The sequence below is a fragment of the Cyanistes caeruleus genome, unplaced genomic scaffold (assembly GCF_971803275.1).
Source record: "Cyanistes caeruleus unplaced genomic scaffold, bCyaCae1.hap1.1 HAP1_SCAFFOLD_100, whole genome shotgun sequence".
Classification (NCBI taxonomy): Eukaryota; Metazoa; Chordata; class Aves; order Passeriformes; family Paridae; genus Cyanistes; species Cyanistes caeruleus.
Window position 1 is genome coordinate 455,830 of NW_028255902.1, and position 27,101 is coordinate 482,930.

The window sequence follows — 27,101 nt, forward strand, 5'->3', positions numbered from 1 at the left end:
CAGGTCCCTGCATCACTGTGCCCGTGGCTCTCTCCCTTCTTCTAGGGCTGATGAATATCCTGCATCCAGGGATCACAGGACAGGTCTTCTAATGAGGGCCTGTCCAAGGAGTTCAGGGATAAACACCACCTGATCAGAATCTGGCATTCTGGGGAGAGAAACCACAAACCACTGGTCAGTTGGAGAAGGCTCCTGTCTGCTTTGCCCCACTATTCCCGTGCCTAGGCCACGCTGGATGTGCTCAGAGCTGGGCCTAAACTTTCCCATCAATTCTTTGTTTTGGAGGAGAGCAGGAGAGCAGGACATGTGCCACCTCCTCAGCAGCTGCCAGAGCGGGATGCTCACGAGCCCGCTGCTGTCTCCCAGCACTGGTGTTCCCCCCGTGCCCAGAGATGAGGATCCACCTTGGGAGAGCCGTTGTGGCAGCGGGAGCTGGCCCCATCTGATGTTCCTGCCCCTCCTGAAAGGGTGCTCCCCGCAGACCATCTCGTGCAGCAGGATGCCCAGGGACCAGACGGTCGCTGCCTCGCCATGGTACCAGCCGAAGTCGTTCCATTCCGGGGGGCTGTATGACGGTGTTCCTATGGAATATGGATGGAGCTCATCAGGGGGATGCTGCTGCTCCCAGAGCCTGGCCCCAGCATCCCTGGGCATGTGGGGGCTGCCCCAGTGGCACACGGGGTGACCTGCTGCCCTCTCACCAGCACCTGGGACTTGGGTACAAACCTGGGGTTGGAAAAGAAGCCACTGGTGCTGGAAGAGGGCAGCAGAAACCCTGGCAAGGCCCGACCATGACACACAAAGGGAAATACCCACTCAGTGCTGGGGAAAAACCACACCCACATCCTCCCTGCTGACATTGCCCAAAAAATATCTTGAACCAAGGCAAACCAGGTGAGCAGAGCAGTCCAAGCCCATTCTCACCTGCACACCAAACCAGCTGGTGCACAGGTTCTGCCTCCCCCTCTCTGCTACCCCCACCCACGGGGGATTTTGTCAGGCTGGCTGCCCCATCCCCAGCCCCAGTCCTGGGAGAATCCCTGCTGCCACACCCAGGTTGGGCCAGGAGATGCCAGGACCAGGATCACCACCCCTGTGTGGGCTCACCTGCAAATTGAGTGTAGGCTGTGTCCTGCAGGTAGGTGCCACAGCCGAAGTCGATCAGTTTTGCCTCGCCGGTGTCCAGGTCTACCAAGACGTTCTCTGGTTTGATATCTCGGTGCAGGACCCCGCAGCTGGTGCAGTGCCGCACGGCCGCCAGCACCTGCTGGAACAGCTCCCGCGCCTCTTCCTCGGACAGGAACCTCCGTGCCCGAATGAAACGCCGCAGGTCCTGACACCGCTCCGGGCGCTCCAGCACCATCACGATGGTGTTAGGGAGCTCAAGCCATTCCAGCAGCTGCACCACACCGGGGAAGCCTGTGGACACCTTGTCCAGCAGCACTATCTCCAGGGGTGCGCTGGTGCCGTCGGGCTGCGGGAGGAGCACGGTGCCGTCAGTGGGGCTGAGGCCGTGCCAGGGCTCGGGAAGCCCTCAGCCAGCCCGGGATGCTCTGTGCCCTCCGCTGGCCCCACGCCCGCTCTCCCTCCAGGTGTCCTGGCGGCTCCCACCCTGCCGGGCCCCGGCTCATCCCCGCCCGGCACGGCCCGGCTTCTGCCGCTGGCCCCGCTCACTCACCAGCTCGCCCCAGTGCCGGACGCGGTTCCGTGGCACCTTTTTGATGGCCACCTGCAAGCCAAAGGGAACAGCGGATTCAGCTCACCGCCCACCGTGTCCAGCCCCATCCTCCTCCTCCGCCCCCTCCTCCTCCTCCGCCCGCCGCCGGCCCCTCTGCTCACCGGGAGTCCGTCCGAGAGCCGAGTGGCCGCAAAAACTCTGCCAAAGCCGCCCCGCCCCAGCAGTGACCCCACTCGGTAGCGCTGCTGCAGGGCCTGCTGCGCCTTCCCTGGGGAAGAGACGCGGCCGTCAGTGCTCGGCCCGGGGCCAGGAACGGCCCCCGAGCGCTCCCCGAGCTCCCCGGGCCGGGCACCCGCAGGCGTTCCCTCATTGGAACGCGACAGCGGCGGAGCTCGGGCCGGGGAAGCCGCAGCGGAGGCGGCGGCAGCGGCCGCACCGCCTGTGTCCTCCGCGGGCCCCGGGAGGAGCCGGGGCCGGGGCCGGGGCCGGGGTCGGGGTCGGGGCCGGGGTCGGGGTCGGGGTCGGGGCTGGGGCCGTGGGCGGGCCAGGCGGAGCCAAAGGGCGGCAATGCCGCCCCAACCCCGGCCACTGATGCCCGCCCAGCACAGCCAGAGCCAGGCGAAGAGGAGACCTCGGCGGGATGGGCGGAGACGGGGCCGGGGCCGGGGCAGCCCCGCCCGGGGCCGGGGGCGGACCGGGGGCATGGCCCGGGTGGGCACGGGGAAAGAGGAAACTGGGAGATGAGGGGACACGGGGAAAGGGAGACGGGGAGAAGATGAGGGACAGTGGGAGAGGGAGAAGAGAGAGAGAGAATTGATAAATTTGCTGCTTTCGCTGCTTTCGCTGCCGCCGCTGCTGCCGCCGCTGCCGCCGCTGCCGCTGCAGCTGAAGCACCGGGGCCGTTTGTCCCCGTGTCCGTTTGTCCGTTGCCCGCTCGGCCCCGCCCCGAGCCCCGCGCTCCCCGGGCAGCCCCTGAGCCCGGCCAAACACGGCAACTTTGCCCTGCTGAGCCAAGAGCCAGAGTCCGGACTCCTGCACAGGGGCACAGCAATGCCCTTGGCTGCTGCTGTGCCTTGTCCCTGCTGAGGCTCAGACACCGTCTGAGCACATTCCCTGAATGCAGAATTTGTACCTGAGCCGAGCACTGCACTTGTGTCTCCAGCATTGCTTTCCAAGGAAAACAGGGCAAGGCAAACTGGCTATAGCTCAGGATATTTTACAGGGTCTAAAACTCGCCGACTCATGGGTCTTAGAGGTGAGAGCCATTTGGAATGAATGGGATGGACAAACAGTGCAAGATGGAAAAGGGAAAAATAAAAATAGAGAATAGAGAGAAAAAAAATAGAGAAAAATAGAGAAAAACATATTGTTTGTTTCTTTGGATTTTATTTTCATTTCTTAAAAAAGCTGTTTCAATTTTCCCAGAATCTTCTCCCCAGTCCCGTCTGTTCTTTCCAAAAACCTGTCCTGGAGAACAAGGCGCAGCTCCTGTCACAAGATGTGCCCCCAGCTGCAGCTTCTCTTGGCTTCCCACACTGTGAGTGCAGCACAACTCTTGCAGCAGAGCAGGACAAATGTTTGAAGAACTTGACAACTTGTTCTTTCTTTTGCTTGTGCACAGGGGAGTTGTGCCATTGGTGAGGTTTTCATTGTTCCTCTTCTACCCAAAGAAAACATGATGGGCTACCAGGAATTGTTGGGGAATACAAGCCTGGCTGAATGTGGAGAAAGAATCTCCAGAGCCTGCAGCCAGCAGTGGAGAGCTCATCATTCCAACAGCCCCATGGACATCTGGAAAGTGATCTGGAACATAAAGATGGGCTGACAGAGGGAGTTTGTTTCTGTGTTCAGTTGAGATGATTCTACATCTCTTGCACTGGGAGAAATCAAGAGCACAATCAGGTGATGATAAGCAGCAGAACATGATAAGCTGGAGCTCTCAGTGGATGAGCGAAAGAATGTGAAAAGGAGAAATGCAGGGAATGACTTGGTGAACTTTGTGTGTAAGAAGGGTCATTTTTTCCTAATAATTCCCAGTTCATTCCCTTTGCTTTTATCCTTTTAACAAGGCCAATTGCATCTCAGATTCCCAATGAAATGAGAACCCTGAGCTTGTGGAACTGCCTGAAAAGTGCCCTGTTCCTTTTTCTTCTGCTGCTCAGAAGAAACAATGAAGCGAGTTGGGAAGTTCTGGTTTTTCTTTCTCCTGGTGGATTTTTTCATTTTATTTGCCACTGCAGAGGCAATTTCTGTGATGGCCTCTGTCAGTTGTTTCTATTTCAGCAGCAGCAGCAGCAGCAACAGGGCTGTGTTTGAGCACTGCAAATGTGACCTGTGTGGCTTTAATTCTCCTTGATTTTGTGCTCAGGGACTTGGGAGCATTTTGATCTCTAGTGATCATGATGCCTGAAACAAAAATCCTGAGTTCCCTGTGACAAAGCACAGTGGGTAGCACTGATTGAAAGAGGCAATTGCAGCTGTACTGCTAAAATTCAAGTGGCAAGCAGAAGAGGGGCAAGAGCAGCCGGGATCTACAATTGCCAAGGCCAGGGCACCCACAGCCTCCTGCTGTCACCTCAGGGTGAGTAAAACAGGGCTGAAAACAGCGCTGGAACCCGATCCTTTCTTCCTCTGAGGGCTGGCTGAGGGCAGCAGAGGCGGGCCCTGAGGAATCAGGGCTGTTTGTGGGGGATTGTTGCTGTAGTCCAGCATTGCCCTGGCAAAAGCCCTGGGGAGCCGAGGCAGGAGCAGGTGGGAAGGGCCGGCGCTGCTGCTGCTCCTGGCCGGGAGCCCCGGCCGGGCCGGGCCTGCGCCCGCTGCGCTGCGGCTGCTGCTGCTGCCAGAGCCGGGCGGGACTCGGGGACAGGGAATGGACACGGGGGGACAGCAAAGGCCTTGGGGGCTGCAGGGATGTTGGTGCTGGGGCCAGCGCCAGCACAGAGTTTCAGCCCGCAATGAACCCCGAGGGAAACGCTGGGGAAAGGCTCCATTCAGCCTTTCTTTACTCGGCCCTGTGAAGGGACCGAAATAAAAGGAGAGTGAGCAAGGCCCGACCCCTTCTCCTTTGGGAGGAGCCCCTGGGGCTGTGAGGGGCTGTGAGGGGAAATGAGAGGTTCTATGGGGCCATGAGAGGTTCTATGGGGCCATGAGGGGCTGTGAGGGGAAATGAGGGGCCATGAAGGGACATGAGGGGCTGTGAGGGGCCAAGAGATGTTCTATGGGGCCATGAGAGGTTCTGTGGGGCCATGAGGGGCTGTGAGGGGAAATGAGAGGTTCTATGGGGCCATGAGAGGTTCTATGGGGCTGTGAGGGGCCGTGAGGGGAAATGAGAGATTCTATGGGGCCATGAGAGGTTCTGTGGGGCCATAAGAGGTTCTGTGGGGCCATGAGGGGCTGTGAGGGGAAATGAGGGGCCATGAAGGGACATGAGGGGCTGTGAGGGGCCAAGAGATGTTCTATGAGGCCATGAGAGGTTCTATGGGGCCATGAGGGGCTGTGAGGGGCCATGAGGAGCCTCAGCCCTGGCAGGAGGGGTCCCACCATGTCTCCAGGGCAGAGCAGCCGTGAGGGGCCGCGAGTGCAGATGTGGCAGCAGAGCGGGCTTGGGGCACCTCTGGGAAGGGATGAGACCCTTCCCCAGCTCCAAACCACACCAAACCCAGCATTAACAGGATTTCCTGTCTTTTGAATCCACTGGCAACTTGGAGTTGATTGTAGAGTTTAATCCCAGTGAGAAAAGCAAGGGAAGTTTCCCAGTGAGTGACATCCAGCCATTGTTATTAATGTCTAAGATTTAAAAGTCTTAACAATGAAAAGTAATACTAATAAATAATAATAACAACAAGAAAAAGAAATAAAGCCCTGAATCCTAATAATCACCTCAGAAACAAGTTTTTGTTTCTAGTAATAGATTAGTACTAAAGAAATAAATGAAAGAGATTTTATTTGTAATTCAGACATGTTTCATCCTTTTCAAAGGCTCCGGTCCCCTTCCTCCAGGGTCATTTCCTTTACTCACCCACTTTCTAATAGGTAGAAGGGAGTTAAGCACACTGGAAAAGACAACAGCTCCTGTTTCCAAGGGAAGCAGCCACCACTCCAGGGACCCTGAATTGCCCCCAGGCACGTGTGTGCACTTGAAGGGTGAGCAGGTGTTGGGGACAGAGATCTCAAACTCCTTCTAAGGCTGTGAGAAACCCACAAGTGGCAAAGTATCATTGTGGGTCAGCTCCTGCTGAAATTCCATTCCCCCACACCCTCCAAATGGGCAGGCAGGGCTGGGCTCTGGCAGGGTTCAGTTTTGAGTGCCTTGTGCTCCCTGGCATGGAAGTGATCCTATGAACTCTGGTACTGATGGATTGTGGAATGGCTGCTGAAAGAGGAGGGGGAATCTCAGCAGACAGGAAAGTCTCTTCTTCTCCCTTCTCCCTGCAGAGCCCCCTCTCCAAAGAGAAATGCCTGTGCTGGGTTTCCATGGCACCCCTTCCCTCAGCCCAGTGTCTGAGCCACTGTGTGCTCTACAGGAGCCAAAGTCAGAGGAGCCCCAATATCAGTCACCCCACGGTCCCCACACAGCAGGAGAAAGCACTGCTTGCAGTGGGGCTGCTGATCTGTGACCCGTCTTGGTTCCATCCACCCCACTCCTCTCAGCCACAGGCACCAGAAGGATCCCAGGAAAGCCACAGTGCTCTACCAGATGCCAGGAGCACTCCCTGCTGTGGCCTCAGGGATGCTGGGTGACCTCGTGGATGAGGATCTGTGGCTGGTGATGGAATGTGTGGATGGAGGCCCTTGACAGGAGGTTGTTGGAGACACGTGTGGGGCTGAAGGAGAGATGGCAGCTGTCAGTGGGGAGGGCAGGGACCCCGCTTGTGAGTCCATTGCCTTGGACACCCTCAGCCACAGGATGTCCAGGAAGTCACACAAGGCTTTGGCACTCTCAGCCTTCTTTCCCCCAAGTTCCTGCTTTCTGTACATTGACAGTAGAGAACCTTGCTTGTTTCTAGAACTAAAACAAAGATCCCAGATGGATCACACCTTGCTGGTTTTAGTCAGAAGCATCAGTGACCAAAAGTTGAATTTCCTTTTTTTGCTCACATCTTTGTTCCTTCTCAGTGTTCAGGCTGGGCTGTGGGGTGTCCTCATTTGCTGCATTTTCTGAGCTCCTCTTGGATCCTTTGAGCACCAGGTTGTGCCCTCGGAGGATCCTTTGTGCTCCTTGGTGACCCAGGAGAACCTTGCAGGCGGTTTTTGGGGGAGCTGCTGCTGTGATGTCACAGGAACGTTGCCGTGTCCTTGTGGTGTTCCCGTTGCTGTGGGGCACAGAGGCCTCAGTGTCAGAGCGACTCTGGGCACCTGCTCATTGCCTGAGGATCCTCCTGCCCGAGGCATTCTCAGCAGCCAGCCCAGCCCCTGACGGGTGTCCTTCTGTCCTGGCAGGGGGACAGACAGTCTGCAGACGTGTGCAGCACAGCCAAAATGATCCAGCAAGTGGTTGCTGCAGTTTGCACGCTGCACTCTGGGGCTTCTGATGGGTATTTTTTAACCCACTGGGCCCCTAAGTCGAGGATTTCCCCAGGTGCACCACATGTGCCTTTGGGATTGCTGTGGGCTTCCTGTTCTTCCTTTGGAACAGAGGTGATTTTGAAAGAAAATTGCCATTAAGATGCCATTTATTTGGGAAAGCTCTTGCCAACAACTTCTTAGAAAGGGGTTGTTTTTGGCCAGCAGGGTGTGCACAGCATTTGGAATGGAGCCTGGGGGGGTTCTGTTCCCCAAGAGGAGAGTCTGTGGCAGTGAACTCTGGCATTCCTCCCTCTGTTTGCTGGTCCAGCCAAAAACTGGACACAGCCTTGTATTTTGTGCTGTTCTCTTGCTTGCTGTGTGATCCAAAAGGACTGTGGCTCCAGGAGGGAAGTTATGAAAGCAAAATGCTCTCTTGGCATTGACTTGTTGTGTGGGATTTTCTAGCAGAGGCAGCTTTTTCTCCTAACAGCATCTGGTTCAGGTGAAGGTCCCCTCACACATGGATACTGCACAGCTCCTTCTTCAGTGGGCAGGAAAGGAACCTTTGGTGTTCAGAGATCCCAGCTGTTCCCTTTCAACACCATCATGAGCCCAGTAAGCTCCAGTATGATCCTTGTCACATGGCAGCACTGCCAGGATGGTCCCAGTTGCCTCTGGCTAGATCAACCCAGTCAGTCCCAGTATGATGCCATTGGCTCCCAGCGTGCTCCCAGTTGCTCCCAGTCACCCCCAGTATGGGGGATGATGTGCGTGGTGTGTTCCCAGTCATTCTCAGATACTCCCAGTATGAGTCCAGTCACTCCCAGTATGATCCAAAATTGGATTGCTGGGAGGCCTCATGGAATCCTGGAGACCATTGTGACACTCCAGGGCCCCATGGAACCGTGGTGACACCAGGTTGGCTGGGAGTGTTGATGTGCTGCAGGGTAGGAGGGCTCTGCACAGGGAGCTGGGCAGGCTGGATCCAGGGCCCAAACCCAACAAGGTGAGGTTTAACAAGTCCAAGTGTCAGGTCCTGCACTTTGGCCACAACAACCCCTGCAGTGCTCCCGGGTGGGGACAGAGTGGCTGGACAGCAGCCAGGCAGAAAGGGAGCTGGGGCACTGATGGACAGCAGGCTGGGCATGAGCCAGCAGTGTGCCCAGGTGGCCAAGGAGGCCAATGGCTCCTGGCCTGGATCAGGAGCAGTGTGGCCAGCAGGAGCAGGGCAGGGATTCCTCCCCTCTACTCTGCACTGGTTGGGCAGCACCTCGAGTGCTGTGTCCAGTCCTGGGCCCCCAGTTTAGGAAGACCATGGAGGGGCTGGAGCGTGTCCAGAGAAGGGCAACAAGGCTGGTGAGGGGTCTGGAGCACAAGTCCTGTAAGTGATAGTAAAAGGTCTCAAAATGTTAGAAAATTCGGGGACTTAGAAAGGAAGTTAGGTTTGGAAAGACCTTGGAAAAGTAGGCCCTGGGAAATGTTAGGCCTTGTACTTGCTAAAGATCAGGTCAAACTGCACCTGTGTAGTCAGTAGATGATCATAAGACAATTGTTAGATGTGATTGGATATAATTATTGCTTAAAGAACATGAGGAACAATGTTAGGGGGCATGGGGGGATCATGAGAAATCCATGCTTGGGTAAAAACAATGCTTACAATAGAACAATGTAAGTTTAGTAATTAATATGTGAGTTATATAATGATAGAGTATAAAAGATGTTCAGTTCAAAACCAAGATGGGTCAGATTTGGGTCTGTGTACCCCTGACACCCAGATCTCTTAATAAAGCACCTGCATATGATCATTTGCGATTATGTGTGTTCCTGAACGCTAACCATTTCATCAAATTTTACCGGAATTTTGTGAGATATTTGTGGAATTTTTTATAATTTTTGTGGAATTTTGCAGGATATTGAGGGCATTTTGTGGGATGTTTCTGGAATTTGGTAGGATTTTGAAAATATTTAGGTTTTTTTTTAATTTTTCAGCAATTTCGTGAAATTTTGCTGAAATTTAATGGGATTTTGAGAAAATTTAAGTAATTTTAAGGGATTTTTCTTGAATTTTCTGGGATTATCTTGAAATTTGAGGGATTTTTATTGAATTTTGTGGGATGTTGAGAAAATGTAAACATTTTTCTGGGATTTTTCTGGAATTTTGTGGGATTTTTTTGGAATGTTGTGGAATTCTCTGGACTTTTGTGGGATTTTGAAGAGACGTGAAAAATTTTGAGGGATTTTTCTGGGATTTTGTGGAAGTTTGTTGAGATTTTGTGAGATGTTTCTGGAATATTGTGGGATTTTGAGAAAATTTAAATAATTTTGGTAGATTTTTCTAAGACTTTGAGGGGTTTTGAGGAGATATGAAGAATTTTGAGTTATTTTTCGTGACTGTGTGGAAATTTGTGGAGATTTTGTGGGATGTTTTGGGAATTTTGAGGGATTTTTCCTGGAAAATTTGTGGGATATTGAGGAGACTTGAAAAATTTTGAGGGATTTTTCTTAAATATGGGGAATTTGAGGAGATTTTGTGGGATTTTTCTGGAATTTGGTAGGGTTTTGAGAAGATTTAGGGCGTTTTGTGGGATTTTTTCACTATTTTGTGATGCTTTTCAAGAATTTTGTGGGATTTTGAGAAAATTTAAAGAATTTTATGGGATGTTTCAGGATTTTTTTGGGATATTGAGGAGACTTGAAGAATTTTGAGGAATTTTTCCTAGATTGTATGGAAATTGGAAAAGATTTTGTGGGATGTTTCTGGAATTTGGTAGGGTTTTGAGAAGATTTAGGGAATTTTGTGGGATGTTTCTGGAATTTTGTGGGATGTTTCTGGAATTTTGTGGGATTTTTGTGCAATTTTGTGGGATTTTCATGGAATTTTGAAGGATTTTGAAGAGACATGAAGAATTTTGGGGGATTTTTCGTAGATTGTGTGGAAATTTGTAAAGATTTTGTGGGATGTTTGTGGAATTTGGTAGTGTTTTGAGAAGGTTTAGGGAATTTTGAGGGTTTTTTCACAATTTCGTGATGCTTTTCTGGAATTTTGTGGGATTTTGAGACATGTAAAGAATTTTGTGGGACGTTTCTGGAATTTTGTGTGTTTTTTTTGAATGTTGTGGAATATTCTGGAATTTGGTGAGAAATTGTGGATACTTGAAGAATTTTGCGAAGATTTCCTTAGATTGTGTTTGAATTTGTAAAGATTTTGTGGGAAGTTTCTGGAATTTGGTAGGGTTTTGAGAAGATTTTTCTGGAATTTTGTGGGATGTTTTTGGAATTTGGTAGGGTTTTGAGAAGATTTAGAGAGTTTGTTAGGATGATTGTGGTATTTTTCTGGAATTTTGAGGGATGATTCTGGAATTTTGAGGGATGATTCTGGAATTTTTAGGGATTTGAGGAGACTTGAAGAATTTTGAAAGATTTTTCTTAGATTGTATGAAAATTGAAGGAGATTTTGTGGGATGTTTGTGGAATTTTGATGGATGTTTGTGGAATTTTCTGGGATTTTGTGGGATTTTGAGAAGACTTGAAGAATTTTGAAAGATTTTTCTTAGATTGTGTGGAAATTTGTGGATTTTTTGTGGGACGTTTCTGGAATTTGGTAGGGTTTTAAGAAGATTTAGGGAAATTTTTGGGATGTTTGTGGAATTTTGTGGGATTTTTGTGGAATTTTGTGGGGTATTGAGGAGACTTGAAGAATTTAGAGGGATTTTTCTCAGATTTTGTAGAAATTTGTGGACATTTTGTGGGATGTTTCTGGATTTCGTAGGGTTTTGAGAATTTTCAAGAAATTATGTGGGGTTTTTTTTAATTTTGAGGGATTTTGAGGACATAGGAACAATTTTGTGGGATTTTGGAGGTGCGCCTACAACTCCCGTGATGCTCCGCGGCACCTTTAAACCGTATTATACCGGCGCCTACAGCTCCCATCATCCCCCGCGGCCCAGAGATTCCCTGTTACAGCCCCCCGAGTGCCCGCCCGGACCCCAAAGGGTCCCCAGATTTCCCCCCTTGACCTCCAAGTGTCCCCCTGACCCCGAATTGTCCCACAGAATCCCTAAATGCCCCTCCAAGTGCGCACTCGATTCCCCTAAGTGTCCTCCAGACCCCCAAGTTCTCTCTAAATTCCCTCCCCAGACACAAAGCTGCCCCAAATGTTCCCCAGAAAAGTCTCCATGGACCCCAAAGTGCCCCCTTTTACCCTGTCTGAGAATAATTTCAAAATTATGATTAACGGGCTAAAAATAGGAGTAATTGGCATAAAGAGAGAGAAATAGAAGTCAGTTAATTAATGAAGGGAATTGTGGTACTTAGAGCCAGAGAACAATAATGTTTTTTGTTCCTGAAAAGGTATCAATTCTTTTATATAGATGCAAAAACAAGGTTATAAGAATACAGAATAATATTATTATAAAAAGTAAAATTTTATTTTTATAAATTAATTAGATTTTAATGATAAACAAAAATTGATAAATGTTCTCAATGCTTTGGGATGTCAGTCCCAGGTGGGCGATGTCAGACATGCTGAGGCTCGGGGTGAGGAGCAGGTTGTCCAAACAGGGGCAGCCCACAAGGGGCTCGTTCTTCTCCCTGACCAGACCTCCTCAGGAGACATTCAGCATCAGGATTGTAAAGAGCAAATCGTGACCTCCTGATCAGTACACAAAGATGTTTTACAGTTTGAACAGTAGAATGTTGTCACCGTAAGGGGCCTTCTTTGTTAATATAGCTCATGTTGTGTCATGTTTGGTAAATACCAGTGTTGTTGTACCAGCCCTGTTAATGCCACCTGGCCTTGTCTATTGCCTCTGCTGCTCCCGGCACCCCCCATGGCACCGATGACAGCACCCAGTGTGTAGATGAGCCCAACTCCCATGGGGGGTAGCACCCAGGGGAAGTGGGACTAACATCTAAAGATCCCTAGAATCAGCGAGCCAGGGCACAAACCAGACTCCAGACTACACTGAGGAGCAAGGGAGAACATTGAGCAGCTGACTGATGTTCCAGACCTTGTCACCATAACTAAATAACATTTGCTCTCCACGACTACCCATGATTTACAGTAAACCAGAGTCCTCCTAGAGACTCTCCTGAAGGCAAACCCCCAGCTCTGCCCTGTGGCAATATTGAACATCTCCTCCTCTGGGTCATCCATTGGGAGCAGCAGTGGTCGAGCTCCCCCACCTAGAGCTGCCCTCAATAAAGGCATTAAAAAGGAGCTGCTCTCCTTGCCTGTTCTTTTCAGAAGGACTGACCCCGTGGCAGAGTGACCCACGCTGCAGCACTGTGAGGGGCTGTTCCCCATGGGATGGACTCAGCTTGGAGAAGTTCCTGGAGAAGTCTCCGGTGGGAGAGAGCCCAGGGTGCAGCAGGGGAACGACTCCTGTCCCTGAGCAGCGGGAAAAGCCCCGGGGGATGGAGTGACCATGGGCCCATTCCCTGTGTCCCTGCACTGCCGGGGGAGGAGGCACAGCTGGGAGAAGGGAGGGGTGGGGGAAGCTGGTTTTAAGGGTCTTAATTTACTTCTCATGATCCTGCTCTGAGTTTGTGGAGTTTTCTGCCAGAAATCTCTCTCCTCCCCCACTCATCCACAGGGGTCTGGGGCAGTTTTCCCTTTTAGGGGGAACTACGAGCTATGCACTGATGCTCCTAATTAGCGCTGGGAGAAGTGAGGCTCAGGGCTTCCCGCTGAGCCGGAGCCACCGAACACCCAGGGCAGGGAAAGGCGGGCCGGGAGCTGCGGAAAACTTTGTTTGTGTTCGGAGCTCAATGGCGGCTCGGGCCGGGCCCGTTCCAGGCCTGTTCCTCATCTCCGCCCTTCCCCTCACACAGCCCGGGGCGGGCCCTGAGAGCGTGGGGCGGGGCTGTGCCGTGTGCAGAGCCCGCCGCTGGCTGCGATTGGCTGCTGCTGCCGTCACTCGTGGCTCTGGCGCGTGCTGATTGGGCAGAGCGGGGACAAGCCCGGCCCCGCTGGCGCCCCCAGAGGGGCCGTGGGGCAGGAGAGCCGCCATTGCCGGAGCGTCTGTGCGGGCCCGGCAGCGGCGGCAGCGGCCGGAGCCCGGTGAGGCGGCGGCGGAGCTCGGAGGCGGCCCCAGCCATCGCAGGTGGGAGCCGCGCTCGGTTCTGCGGGGGCTCGGGGCTCGCTGCGGGCCCGGGAGGGGGCGGCAGGGGGCTGTGGCGGGTGGCTTGTGCCGTGGCCGGCCCGTGTTGGCCCTGGCGTGAGGGCGCTGCGGGAGCGGCTGCCCGCGGTCTCCTTCCCGCTGGGGCCTCGGCAGGAGCCGGTGCCGGAGCAGCGCTGGCTCGTCCCGGTTCGTGTCGGTAGCCCGGAGGTGGCTGCGCTGTGCCCGGGGCTGGGCGGGAAAATTCCCGGCGCCAGAGGTTTGTGTGGCCAAAGGAGGCAGAGGAGCGGTGTGAGAGTGACTTTATTGCTGCCCAAAGGGAGAGGCCGTGGGGCATTTGCCGTGCGCTCTCTCCAGCTGCTGGAGGACGCGGCCTCGTTTTTGTCCTGATTTTCCCGGCCGCGTGTCCCTGTCCCTTTCCCCACTGGCGGAGGTGCTTGGAAGGTTCAGACTTCCCCATCTGCCTCCTGCATGTCCCGGTTAATATGTACCCCCCACTTTTGTATAACATCCGATATTGATGGCTCTGTTAAGTCTTTGTTCTTCTGGAAGTTCAGGAATTTAGCGGGACTTTGTCAGAGCAGCGGTCCTTGTCAATTAGTAACATTTTCTGAAAGTGATGCTTTCTCCCGTTGCTTCCTTATGTGCAAGTCCCTGGCCCTATCTGCAAGCAGATTCACTCATTGGCTCTGTTTTTTCTTCCTGGGTGTTCTTTGTTTTTGGGATTGCTCTCGGTGCCCTCATTCGCTGTCCTTTTGTAGCCGTTTGTGGCTCAGGAGGCCTGGCTGCCCCCTGCATCCCCTTGCTCAGCTGCTGAATGAGCTGCACTCAGCAAGGTGTGTGCATGGTGAAAAGATGAGAGTTGCTGTAGAACATGAGAGGAGAAAGTGCATTCGTTTAACCCATGGTCTGCCAGGGAACCACAAAAAAGTTGCCCGTTCCCATCCTTTCCACATTTGGACCGGTACATTACATTTTTTTTATATCCTTTGTCATCTGTTTCTCCACTTTTCCTCTGTGATCTATTTGCCAGCAGCAGTTTGAGTCATTTAACTTTCCACAAACTCTGCCTCCTTTTCCTGCTAAAAGATAATGTGACTCCATCCCATGGTGAAATGTGTTCCTCATCTGAGTGGATTGGTTGTGAAGAAAGTCAGGAACTGGAGCTGTCTGGTTGGTATTATTTTGAAGACATCCTGTAATCTAATTATGCCATGGAAATGATAAATTAGTTCTCTGGTACCTGATATGAATTCATTAGGGGCTGGTCCATGGTGTTGCAGGATTTGTTCTGGTGGCTGTTCGTCTTTTCCCCATTTTTGGGTATTCCCTCCAGCCAGGGTTGCATCAATTTTGGGCTTTTCTCTGATTAAATCAGCACGTACTTGGATTCCCAACTGATTTCCCTTAACTTGGGGTAGCAAAAAAACCCCAGTGCTCTAATTCACCCTGGATAACATAGAAAGTGAGAGCACAAGTTGGGGTGGGGAGTGGGATGATTCCCCCCCATTTTTTATAGTGAAGTTTTCACAACAATCTCCATTTGCAGTTTTCCTTTGCAGCTTAACCAATTTCTGTGTCAGTCAGATATCCTCACTATTGGCTCTGCCTTTAGCTGTGCAAATTCCATCTGTGCCCCCAGGCAGAGCTTGGGGTGAGGGGCAGAGGAATTCAGCCCAATTCCTCCCCCAGGCAGGAACACCCTGGTACATTGTCCAGGCTTTGCCCCAGAGGTGTTAATTTGCATTTCTAAAGCTCCTCTGCTGGCTGTCTGGAATGAAGCTTCTCTTCCAGGGCAGCCATGGGATGACTCACATGGAGAACACCCCCCCCACCTTACAATTTTTTTTTTTTTTTTTTTTTAATACAATTTTCTATTAACTGTTTAGCTTTTAAAGGGCCTCTTTTCAAACTCTTCTACTTTTCAAAATGCAGCTTAAAGGTGAACATGGAAAAACCCATACCATAATGTTGTCATCACTAAGAGCCATGCACAAATATAAAAACAAAAATTAGAAAGAAATCAAGTATTTTCTTTTTCTTCTCTTCTGAATAAAAACTGATTCTCACACCCCTGTCCCAAACAGAACTGACAACAGAAAAGTAGAATTATTACGAAAAATTCTTCTAATGGTGTAATCCATTCACTGAAACTGTGAAAAGCAGAAACTCTCCAACAATGTCTTTAGAGAAATAAAGCATGACTTGATTCTGAACAGAATCATTTCAGCCACACATAGTCTGCATGTGCAGAGAAAATCATTCCATGACATGTGAGTTTTACTAGATGTTTCCTAAACTTTATACAGTCTGAACCCATAGAAATTCATTAGTTTAGTGTTCATTGTTTCCAAGTTGTGGAGTCCTTAGTGTTTGGTTGCACCTGGATTTCTGTGCCTCTGATGTGAATTAGGTCTGCACTCCTGGATTTCCTGCTCAGCCTTTTCCAGACCCCCTTGGATCCCCATTCCTGGGCCCTGGGACCCCCCCGCATCTCCTTCCCCAGCTCCGGGACCCCCTGCACCCCCTTCTCCTGCACCAACAGCGCCCTGCACCCCCTTTCCCGGGGATCCTCCCCTGGCAGCCCCTGGATCCCCCGGTTCCGTCAGCCCGGGGACCCCCGGAGCCCCATTCCCGGCCATCCCGGGGCACCGCACCCCCAGGCCTCCCTTTCCAGGGAAAGCCGAGCTGGGCACGGGGCTCTCCAGCCGCTCTGGCATTTCTGATCACCCAAAGGAGAGGGAGAGAGGAGCAGAGAGAGAGAGAAGGAGATTGGGAATCGGGGCTCGGGCTCCCAGCGCCCGCTCCTGCTCCGCCGGAGCTGGGGAGCCGCAGCCTCAGGAAAAATGGGATCCGCGGATGCCGGGGCTTCCCCCGCTTTGGGCCGAAGCCGGCGGGTTGCAGGCAGAGTTTGGGCGCAGGGCCCGGCAGTTCAGCCCAGTTTGTCCCGGGGGTCCCGCAGTGCGCGGCCGAGGAGGGTCCCGGGGGATCCCGGGAGGGGATCCAGGGGAATTCCCTGGAATTGCCCCGTCCCCTCCCCCCGCGCTCCCTCGGGCACTTTCGCTTCCGCCTTGGCCGCCCTGCGCCGCCGGGATCTGCCCGGCGACCGGTGACGTCACTGCAGCCTCGGGCTGCCACTGGCGGGCAGCAAAGAGCGGCGCCAATGGTGGGGCCGGAGGCGGCTCTGGGGGCGGGGCCGGGGCTGTGGGCGGGGCCGCAGCGGAGCAGCGCGATGGCTCCAGCGCTGGGGCCGGGGGCGCTCCCGGGGGGCGGCGAGAGGTGAGGGGGACCCCCGGCACCGGGACTCTTTGATCGCCCATTCCGGAGCGCCGAGGGGCTCCTAAACCCCCATTCCTGGCCGCCGGCATCCCACCGAACCCCCATTCCCGGCCGTGGGTCCCACCCTGCACCCCCTTATCCGGCACCAGGAACGCCTGCACCCCTTTCCCGGCCATCCCGCCTGCCGCAGCCCCCAGAGCCCCCTTCTCCTTGACCCATTTACCCCCCGGACCCCTATTCCTGCCTCTCCCAGCAGCCAGCCCCTCCTTTCCTCAGCACTCAGGACACCCGCGACCCCTATTCCCAGCCATCCCGGCTTTCCCTGCCCTGTCCTGGCAATGGGGACAGCGGGGACCCTTGGAGCTCCCTTTCCTGGGTACAGGAACGCCCTGAACTCCAGCCATGCCACATCTAGCCAGCCCTAGCCTCCCCTCTTGTCACTCCTGGCATCCCCAAATGCCCTTCCCGGCTCTCCCCGTTCCCCCTTTCCTTCAGCCGTGACCCCCCCGATCCCAAATCTCCAAATGTCCCCCCAGTTCTCCTCTCCCTGCGTTCCCTGCACGCGGCGCTGTCGGAGCCCGGCCCGGGCTTCCCGCAGTCCATGTCCATGGGGTCCCTGGCTGGGATCCCCTTCCAGCGCCGCCGCAGCGAGCGGGGCCGGGCGGAGCCGAGCCGGGATCTTGGGACAGCCAGGGCTGGGATATTGGGATAGCCAGGGCTGGGATATTGGGATAGCCAGGGCTGGGATATTGGGATAGCCAGAGCTGAGATATTGGGATAGCCAGGGCTGGGATATTGGGATAGCCAGGGCTGGGATATTGGGATATCCAGGGCTATCCACACAAGGAGCGGCACCGGCACGGGGCCAGCGGGGAGCTGCAGATGCTGCAGCAGCGGCACAGCCAGAGCGGGTCTGAGCGGGGGGAGCCGGGGCTGGGGGATCTGTGGGGCTGCGATGGCAACTGTGGCACCGCCATGGGGATCCCTGAGATCCAGGCTGAGGGATTAACAAATTCCCTGGCTCACAGCTGCAGGGAATGTCTCCGCAAATATGTCAGATATGGGCGGGAGGCACTGGAGTGTAAAGGTGGGGAGGGCAAAATTCCCATGGGAATATGGGAATGGGAATGTGGGATTTGGGAGGGCAAAATTTGGGAATGTGGGAATTCGCATGGAAATTCTATGGATGGATCTCAGACATCCCATTCCCGTGAGATCTCCATGGATGGATCCCACTGCTGTCCAATTCCCATGGGAATTCTGTAGACGGATCTCACTGCCATGCCATTCCCATGGAATTCCACGGGCAGATCTCCCCATCCCACTGCCATGGGAGCGCCTATCCGGTTCCCCCCCAAACCCATCCTGGGGGTCGCCCTGTTCCTTGCCCTCCCCACCACCCACAAGACTCCTGGGGGTCCCCCCATGACCCACCCATCCCCCCCAAACTCTTCCTGGTCCCTCTTCTTTCCCCCATAATGGGAATTCCTGGAAGTCCCCCCGTGTCCCCTCCCCCAGGACTTTCTGGGTCCCACCCGACCTGTCCGTGCACCCCCAGATTTCTTCCACAGCCCCCCTGTGATGGTGGAGGGTGGGGGCTGAGTGCTGGTGCCCCCCTGCCTGCAGCAGATCCAGCGGTGAGGGCAGTTTGGGGGGTCCCTCAGCATTTGGGGTCCCTGGGATTTGGGGTGACCCCCCCAGGCCCCCCAGGATCTCCGTGAACACGCTGACGCTGCCCGTGGGCAGTGAGAAGGTTCAAACCCGGCACGGGGTCCCCAGCACTGCCACCCACATTGCCCAGGTACCCCCAAACCTGCCAAGAACCCCCAAACCCCCCGGGACACCCCAACCTCCCCTGATCCCAAACACATCCCTGGATGCTCCAAAAACTCCCCAAAACCACAAAACCCCATACAGACATTGAGAAGGTTCATACCTGGCATGTGCTCCCCATCTCCATCACCAGCAGGTTCCCCAAAACAGCCTTGAGATCCCCAATTTCATCCCTGGGATCGCCCAAATTCCCCCATCAGGACCCCTGTAAATCCCCTTGGGAACTCCCAAAAAACCACCGTGGCCCCAAAAACACCCAGAACTTCCGAAAAACCCCAGGAACCCCTCATGAAGGTTTATACCAAGCACGGGATCCCCATGGACACCTTCATCGGCATCACCCAGGTACCCCAAACCCCTCCCGGGACCCCCAACCCCTCCCGGGCTCCACTGCCGGAACCAACGGGAGCGGTGTTGCCCTTTTAAGAGGAGTTACAGTGGGACCCGACAACACCGGGGGCCCTTAAAGCGGCCGTGGTAGAGAGAACCCCCAAAATTCATCCTGGGGGACAAAACATCCCCTACAGGGGCTTGGGGTGGGGACACCCCTAAAAATGTCACTTAAAGCCGTCATGATCCCCCCTCAAAAGGGGCTTGTGGGGCTGCGGTCGCACAAACACCCTAAAATGGGGAGGAAAAAACACCCCTGTAGTGGTGGGATCCCCCAAAAAAAACCTGAAAAAGAGAAAAACTCCTCTTGAGAGGGGCCTGAAGACCCTGAAGGGCCCTGGAAGAGGGACAAGATCCCCTCCTGTGCTGGGGCCTCCCCGAGCCGGGAACTCTCCCGTTCCTGCACTCGGGGGAGCCCCGAACGACGGCGGCTCCTGGGCTGAGCCCCCCTCAGCCGGGGCTGCGGGGGGAACTGGGGGGGCTGGGACGGGGCTTGGGGCTCCTGGGGTGAACTGGGGGACCCTCAGTGCTCCCACCTCCCCCTGTTCCCCTGTCCCGCCCCGTTCCCATTGTTCCCCCAAAGCTCCGCTGCCCCCAGCTCGGTTTGGGGGGGACCCAGCCCTTTCCCATCGTGTCCCGGCCCGGCCCCGCTCACCCGAGGGCTCCGAACCATGCACAGGGACAGAGGAGGGACAGAGGAGGAGGAAGAGGAGGGACAGAGGAGGAGGAAGAGGAGGGACAGAGGAGGAGGAAGAGCTGGAGCAGGCAGAGGAGGCTCCACCTGCGCTCCCCGCTCTCTGCATCTGCAGCTCCTTCGGGACCATCGCCCCCCATCCCGCAGGTGCCCGGGGAGGGGGAGCTCGCCCCAAATACCCCGGGGCTCCCTGGCTTTGGGGTTTTTGGGGGGGATGTTTGGGGATGGCAGGGCTCCAGAGCCGAGCCGCAGATGCCCCTCGGGGGCACCCCGGGGGTCCCCGGGAGGTGTTTTTGGGGGGTCCCGGTGGCGGTGGCGGCAGAGCCCCGGCAAAGGGGCCGGGGGGATGCGGGTCCGGCATGGCCGGGAAAGGGGTTCGGGGCTCCCGGTGCCGGCAGTGGCTGCTCCCAGCATTGCCCAGTTGCTCACCCCGTGTGGCTCCAGTTTCCTGTGATCCCCACGATAAGCCAAATCACTCCCAGTCATTCCCTATTAGAGTACAATTTATCTCCATTTTCCCCAAATATTATCTCCATTTTTTCCCCCATTTTTGCTCCATTTTCCAGCAATTTTATCCAATTTTCCCACATTTTTATCCATTTTATCCTAAATTTTCCTTATTTTTATCCAAATTTTTCCCCATTTTTGCTTCATTTTTCCTTATTTTTATCTTATTTTCATATCATTTTTCCCCATTTTTTCTAATTTTTTCCTGCATTTTCCCCTTATTTTATCTTTTCTCCTCAAATTTTTCCCAATTTTTTCTGATTTTTTTCTAGTTTTTCCTCCATTTTTACTCAAATTTCCCGTCATGTTTTCCTATTTTTTCCTAATTTTTTCCCATTTTTAATCTGTATTTATCCATTTCCCCATTTTACCCTGTTTTTGCTCCATTTTACATTTTTTTCCCCATGTTCTCTCCTATTATCCCCATTTTCTTCCATTTTTCTCCCATTTTTGCTTTATTTTTACCATTTTTATTCCCATTTCCCCCCATTTTTCTCCTAGTTTCCCACATTTTTTTCTCTGTTTTTATCCCAGTTTTATCTCATTTTTCTACAATTTTATCTTTATTTTCGTGTATTTTTTTCTTCCATTTTTCCCATTTTTTCCCCATTTCCATCCCATTTTACCCTATTTTTATCCCATTTTTCCTCAATTTTTTTTTGCCATTTTCACTTTGTTTTCCTGCACATTTTCCCAATTTTTCCTCCCATTTTTCTCTCTTTTCCCCCATTTTTTTCTAGTTTTCCCCAACTTTTTTGCCATTTTTCCTCCATTTCCATCCTATTTTTCCCTATTTCCCCTTAATCTGCCTCATTTAATTATCCCAAAAATTAATATTTTGGTGGGGGGGACAAAATAGAAATTTTGGCAGGAAAAAAAGTTGCTTTGGGGGCAAAACTCCATGAATTTGAATCAGAGCTTTCCCGTGATTTTTCCATGATTTTTCCATGATTTCCAGCTGGAAGGAGGCGTGGGATTCATCTGAATATTCTGGAAGCTGGAATAGGACCAGGCCATCAACCTTCCCAAAAATCTTGACCAGCTCATCCGCAATTCCACCTTTCCCCTCTCCCCGGATTCCCAGGTCTGGAAATTCTTCTACAACCTCCCAGGTAGGCAATTCCCAAAATTCCATGGAAAGATGGGATAGGGGGAATTCATTCTGGTTTTTTCCTGGTTTTTCACAATTTTTTTCTCTCTTTTTTTTTCCTTATTTTTTCCTGATATTTCCCTCATTTTCCCCTGAATTTTTCCCAGTTTTTTCCATTTTTCCTGATTTTTTCCTCTTCTTTTCCCAAAATTTTCTGTCTTTTTCCCAACTTTTCCTCCAATTTTTCCATAATTTTTCGTTTTTTCCCATTTTTTTCCTGATTTTTTTTCCCTCTGATTTGTCCCAATATTTCTCCTTTTTTTCCTAATTTTTCCTGATTTTTCCCTGTTTGTTTCCTTGATATTTCCTGGTTTTTTCTCATTTTTTTCCCATTTTTCCAAGGTTTTATTTCTCACTTTCTTTTCCTCATTTTTTTCCTTCATTTTTTTCCTTCATTTTTCCCAGTTTTTTCCCAGTCTTCTTCCTCTTTCTTTTCCTGATTTTTTCCCTGTTTTTTCACAATTTTTCCTAAATTTTTTTCTTGATTTTCCCCTACTTTTTCCTGATTTTCCCTCTTCTTTTCGCAATTTATTCCTGGTTGTTCCCCATTTTTTTTCACAATTTGTCCCTGATTTTTCCCTGTATTTCCTAATTTTTTTACTGATTTTCCCTGATTTTTTCCAGGTTTCTTCCCTCTCTTTTCTTGATTTTACCCAATTTTTTTCAATATTTTTCCTGATTTTCCCCTTTTTTGCCTGATTTTTTTTTCATAATATTTTCATGATTTTTTTATTTTCCTGATTTTTTTTTCTGATTTTTTCCCATTTTTTTCTCAAACTTTTCCGTGATTTTGTGTTTTTTCCTTTTTTTCCCATTTTTTTCCAGATTGTTCCCTTATCCTTTCCCTGATTTTTCTGGTTTTCCTCAATTCTTTGCTGATTTTTTTTCATTTTTTTTTCTGATTTTTCCAGATTTTTTTATCCTTTTCCTGTTTGTTTCCCTGATTTTCCGTTGATTCTCTTTTTTTTCCACATTTTTTCTCTGATTTTTTCAGAATTATTTTCCAGATTTTTTTGCAATTTTTTCTTGAATATTTCTGGGTTTTCCTTCATTTTTCCAATATTTTTCACAATTTTTTCCTGATTTTTCCCAGGGTCTTTTCGGCTTTCTTTTCCTGATATTTTCCCTGATTTCTCACAATTTCTCACAATTTTTTTCATGTATTTCCCATTTTTTCCTGATTCTTCTGTCTTCCTTTCCCAATTGTTTTCTAGCTTTTTCCCAAATTCTTCTCAAATTTCCTTAGTTTTTACCTGATTTTTCCTGGGATTTTTCCTATTTCATTCCAGATTTTATTCCTCTTTCTTTTCTGGTTGTTTCCCGATTTTTCCAAGTTCTTTCCCAGTTTTTTTTTCTGATTTCCCCAATATTCTTTCCAATTTTCCCTGGTTTTTCATGATTTTTCCTTCTTTTCCTATTTTTTCCTGATTTTTTCCCCATTTTTTCTGATTTTTCCCAGATTTTTTTCCATTTTCTTTTTCTGACTTTTTTCCCCAATTTTTTCCCATCTTTTCCTTGAGTTTTCTCTTTTTTTCCCCCAAATTTTTCCTCGTTTTCCCCAAATTTTTTCAAATTTTCCCATTTTTCCCAAATTTTTTCCCAATGTTTTCCTGATTTTTTCGCTGATGTTTTTGAATTTCACCCTGATATTTTTCTGGTTTTTTCCCTGATTTTTCCCTTCCATTTTCCTTGAATTTATCCTTGTTTTTTTCCCATTTTTTTCCCAATTTTCCAGCTTCTTGCACACTCCCAGTATGATCCCAGGAACTCCCAGTCTGATCCCAGTCACTCCCAGTCTAATCCCAGTCACTCCCAGTATGAGGCCAGTGGCCCCCAGTTGCTCCCTGGCAGTGCCAGTGTGACCCCAGTAGCCTCCAGTGTGATCCCTGGGACTCCCTGTCTCTCCCAGTATATCCCAGTCAGCCCCAGCACGCTCCCAGTCATTCCCAGCTCCTCCCAGTTGCTCTCAGCATGATCCCAGTTGTTCCCAGCCACTCCCAGTCAATCCCAGTATGATTCCAGACACCCTCAGTGGGATCCCAGTGCCCCCCAGCATGGGCCCAGCTGCTCCCAGTATGATTCCAGTATGATGTCAGTACACATCCAATACAGTTCCAGTCATTGCCAGTGTGATCACAGGATGATCCCAGTCCAAACCAGTCCCTGCCAGTGCTGCCACTCCTGGGATCCCCCAGCCCTCTCTGTGTTCCCCCCTCCCACATCTCCCCAGAGGAGCCCCAAGGGCTGGCAGTCCCCAGCCAGGGTCCCCAGCCAGCCCCAGGTTGGATCTGCAGCCCCCAATTTTCCCAGTTTCCCTCTCCTTTTCCCCGGGCCGGGTTCCCCCCGTCCCCAGCGGGTGGGAGCAGCGGAGAGCCCCGCACTGCCCATCCCGACCTGTCCCGGCTCCATCCCCGCTCCTGCCGTGGGCTGTGAGGGGTTTGGGAACGGGGCACCGAGGGTGTCGCTGCTCCTGGGGGAGGAGGTGAAGGGATGGAAGAGGAGGAGCAGTAGGAAGAGGAGGAACAAAGGAAGATCAGGGAAAGGAGAAGTAACCACAAGGTTCAGCAGTCCCTGAATTCATAGCCCCCCACCTGTGGGGTCATTATCCCCCATCCCACAGGTGACCGGGGAAGGGGAGCTCAGCCCAGATATCCTCGGGGGTCCCTGGGTTGGGTTTTTTGGGGGGGATTTTTGGAGAATGAAGAACTCCAAAGCTGAGCAGCAAATGCGCCTTGGGGGCACCGTGGGGAGTCCCAGCATCCTTTATTGAGGAGATGGAAACAGGGGGAACTTTTCAGATTCCTGGCACTCCCAGCAGCCTGAGGAGGGCAGGGACTGAGCAGACAGAGGACCCCCAGTACAAGCGTGACCCCCAGCAGCTGGGACAGGGGGAACCCCTGAACACCAAAGGGGAGAGACCAGAGATGGGGAACTCCTGGGAGGCATTTTCAGGGCTGAAACTTGGTGTTTGGGGGATTTATATGGGCACCATTTGCCCAGTGACTTCTAAAGGTGGACTTGGAGAGAGGAAACCCCCTAATTCAGTGTGCTCATGTGTTGTGTTTTTCCCCAAACCAGGATCTCCCATTCCCAAGCCTTGGCCGGATGGAGAAGGAGGCTGCAAGGAAGAGGAAGATCTCCCAGGACACCCAGGCAGGTGAGGAGGAAGTCAGTGCCCCTTTCCCCCTCTCTCCTGCTCCATCTCCCAGCCCAGCCTGGCCCCCGGCTGCAGGACAACCCCGCTGCCGACGCCGTCCTGCCGGGGACGCACTGGGGGGATCTCCTTCCCCTTCCCTCTGGCACGGAGGCAAATCCCATCCTCTCCTTGTCCTTCCTCCCCCAGACAAGGAGCTGAGGATGGAGACCAGGGAGGACAAATCCCTGCGGCAGAACCTCGTGGAAGAGGCCGTTTTGATCAGCTCCACAGCACAGGAATCCAATGGGGAGGAAAATCCCCAGAGATCCCGCAGGAGGAGGGGCTCCAAAGCCATCCCAGGGTGCTCTGAGGAGGAAAGACCCACCCTGTGCCGGGAAGGCGGCTGGAGATCCAGCCAGGGCTCTGAGCTGGTGGTCCATGAGCAGCTTCAGGATCGGGAGAAGCCCTACAAGTGCTTGGAGTGTGGGAAGAGCTTCAGCAGGAGCAGCCGCCTGATCTGTCACCAGATGATCCACACTGGGGAATGGGCCTACGAGTGTGGGGAATGTGGGAAGGGCTTCAGCTGCAGCTCCAAACTCATCACCCACCAGCACATCCACACTGGGGAGAGGCCCTATGAGTGTTCTGAGTGTGGGAAGAGGTTTCATATTAGGTTCAGTCTCTTCAGGCACCAGCGGATTCACACGGATGAGAGGCCGTTCCGTTGCCCTGACTGTGGGGAGGGCTTCAAGCAAAACTCTCACCTCATCAGGCACCGGCGCATTCACAGTGGGGAGAAGCCCTATGAGTGTGGGGAATGTGGGAAGAGCTTCAGCCACAGCTCCAGCCTGACCATCCACCAGAGGACTCACACTGGGGAACGTCCCTATGAGTGTGAGGAATGTGGGATGACCTACAGCCGGAGGTCCCAGCTGACCATCCACCAGATGATCCACACTGGGGAGAGGCCCTATGAGTGTCTCGAGTGTGGGAAGAGGTTTCAGAGCAGCTCCCATCTCCTCCAGCACCAGCTGATTCACACAGATGAGAGACCCTTCCGCTGCCCCGACTGCAGGAAGGGCTTCAAGCACAACTCCCACCTCATCAGGCACCGGCGCATCCACACTGGGGAGAGGCCCTACGAGTGTCCCCAGTGTGGGAAGAGCTTCAGCCACAGCTCTCACTTGACCCAGCACCAACGGATGCACCGGTAAGGGAAGCCCTGCAAGTGCCCCAAGTGCAGGAAGGGCTTTGTGCACTGCTCCAGCTCCATCCCCCATCAGAGGACCCACGTTGGGCAGAGCCCTGGTGACCCACGTACCCAGTGATCTGTGTTGGCAACACACTGGGCTGGTGGTCATTTTGATTTGGCCCTAATTTTCTTTTGATTCATCTTCATCCCTTTAAAACAGACAAAATTTAGGTAAAAGTCTACAGATTCATCAAAGGCATCTAAAACATCTCTTTTACTAGTGCTTGAAGAGAATCTGGTATTCAGGGAGGTAATGGGGAGGGTTTTGGGGGTATTTGGTTTATTTGTCTCCATCTCTTGGCACTCAAGGAGATGAGCGAGTTCTATCTGTCACCTCAAAACCACTCAGTGCCATTGAAATCTACTCAATCCCTCCCAAAATTACTGGATTCCACAGTCCCTCAGGGTGTGTTGCCATAAATTTTAGCTTTCATATTTTTCAAATTCTGCACTGCCTAGGTTTGTAGTTTTGAACTTCCTATTAAGTGCTAGTGAGCTCTCTTCAGAGTAGATAGACAAAACAATTCCTTTTCTAGCTTGATACCAAGGACAATTGTTACAAGTTCCATGCCCAAAAGCATGAACAAGGGTGGACTGAAGAGAGAAAACAAGGATGGGACTTCCTCATCTGAAGCTGTAATTGGACAATGAATCCAAATATGCAGATGGACCTAAACTTCTGAAAATGTGAGACCTCATGATCACTTGTCCATTTTTGTGACCATTTTTGGGTCTATCTTGGGTGTAGCCCTGTCCAGGTTCTTGTACTGCCCAAGGTGTATCCTCTAAGGCCTTTTAATAAACTTCATTCTTAACTCTGTCTTGCCTCTGTTCTAGGTCAGCCTTCTGAAGGCATCAGGTGGAATGGGGTTGGAAGGGGATTGGGTGAAGTGGGATGCAGATCAGGAGGGGTGAGATGGGCATTGGGTGGGGCAGGATGGGTGGGATGGAGTTTGGGAGGTGTGAAATGGGGGAAATAGGGCTTGGGAAGGGGGTCTTGATGTCCAGCAGGAGTGGGATGGGTTGGGGTTTGGATTGGGGAGGTGGGGTGGGGTCTGCAATGAGACAGCCAAAGTTTGGGGATGATGAAGGGAGCAGGAGGCCATTACTGAATGAGTTTTTGGATATTCAACGTTCCTGAAGAGATTTTGGGGCATCTCACATTTCTGAGGCGCTTTTGGGGCACTCCCCAGCTCTTTGGGGGTTCCTGAGAGCAGCTCCATGGAGCCCCATTGCCAGGGCTGGTTGCCATGGGCACGAGCTCAGAGCTGTAGCCAGAGTGCGTTGCCTCAGCGCTGGAGAGCAGAGAAATGATGAATGGCCCCAGACATCTCCAGGGTGTGTTTGGGGTCAGAGCAAGTTCTGCCTGTGTGGGGCGGTCACTGCCCCAGCCCAGCCACTGCAGCCTCTGCTCCAGCCCCAAAGTGGCTGCCAAGCCCCTGGCACCCCAAAAACCCCAGCTGGGAGAGGGAGCAGAGCAGGTGAGGCTGTGACACGGGTGTGACACTGACATGTGCCACGGCCCTGGAGCTCACAGCAGCTGAGATGGCGCTGGATC

General features: G+C 52.3%; 3 protein-coding genes across 5 annotated transcripts in view; 2 read left to right on the plus strand and 1 right to left on the minus strand.

Moving 5' to 3' along the window:
• Positions 1–14,575, minus strand: LOC147646372 (serine/threonine-protein kinase pim-1-like). Its single transcript, XM_086873509.1, has 4 exons — positions 14,546–14,575; positions 1,108–1,474; positions 405–581; positions 1–148 (listed from the first exon to the last, which is right to left on the minus strand). The coding sequence occupies exons 1-4, from the start codon at positions 14,573–14,575 to the stop codon at positions 42–44; spliced, it is 681 nt and encodes a 226-aa protein (XP_086729635.1). The 3' UTR covers positions 1–41.
• Positions 1–27,101, plus strand: part of LOC147646364 (maestro heat-like repeat-containing protein family member 7) — a 195,784-nt gene that overhangs the window by 132,612 nt on the left and 36,071 nt on the right. The gene's annotated exons all lie outside the window — the stretch shown is intronic.
• On the plus strand, positions 13,168–26,363 carry LOC147646373 (uncharacterized). Of its 2 annotated transcripts, XM_086873545.1 has the most exons (3): positions 13,168–13,287; positions 24,234–24,312; positions 24,499–26,363. In XM_086873545.1, the coding sequence occupies exons 2-3, from the start codon at positions 24,261–24,263 to the stop codon at positions 25,503–25,505; spliced, it is 1,059 nt and encodes a 352-aa protein (XP_086729671.1). In that variant the 5' UTR covers positions 13,168–13,287; positions 24,234–24,260; the 3' UTR covers positions 25,506–26,363. The 2 variants fall into 2 exon arrangements, with proteins under 2 accessions (XP_086729671.1, XP_086729672.1); XM_086873546.1 differs by lacking the exon at positions 13,168–13,287 and having other exon boundaries at positions 22,488–24,312.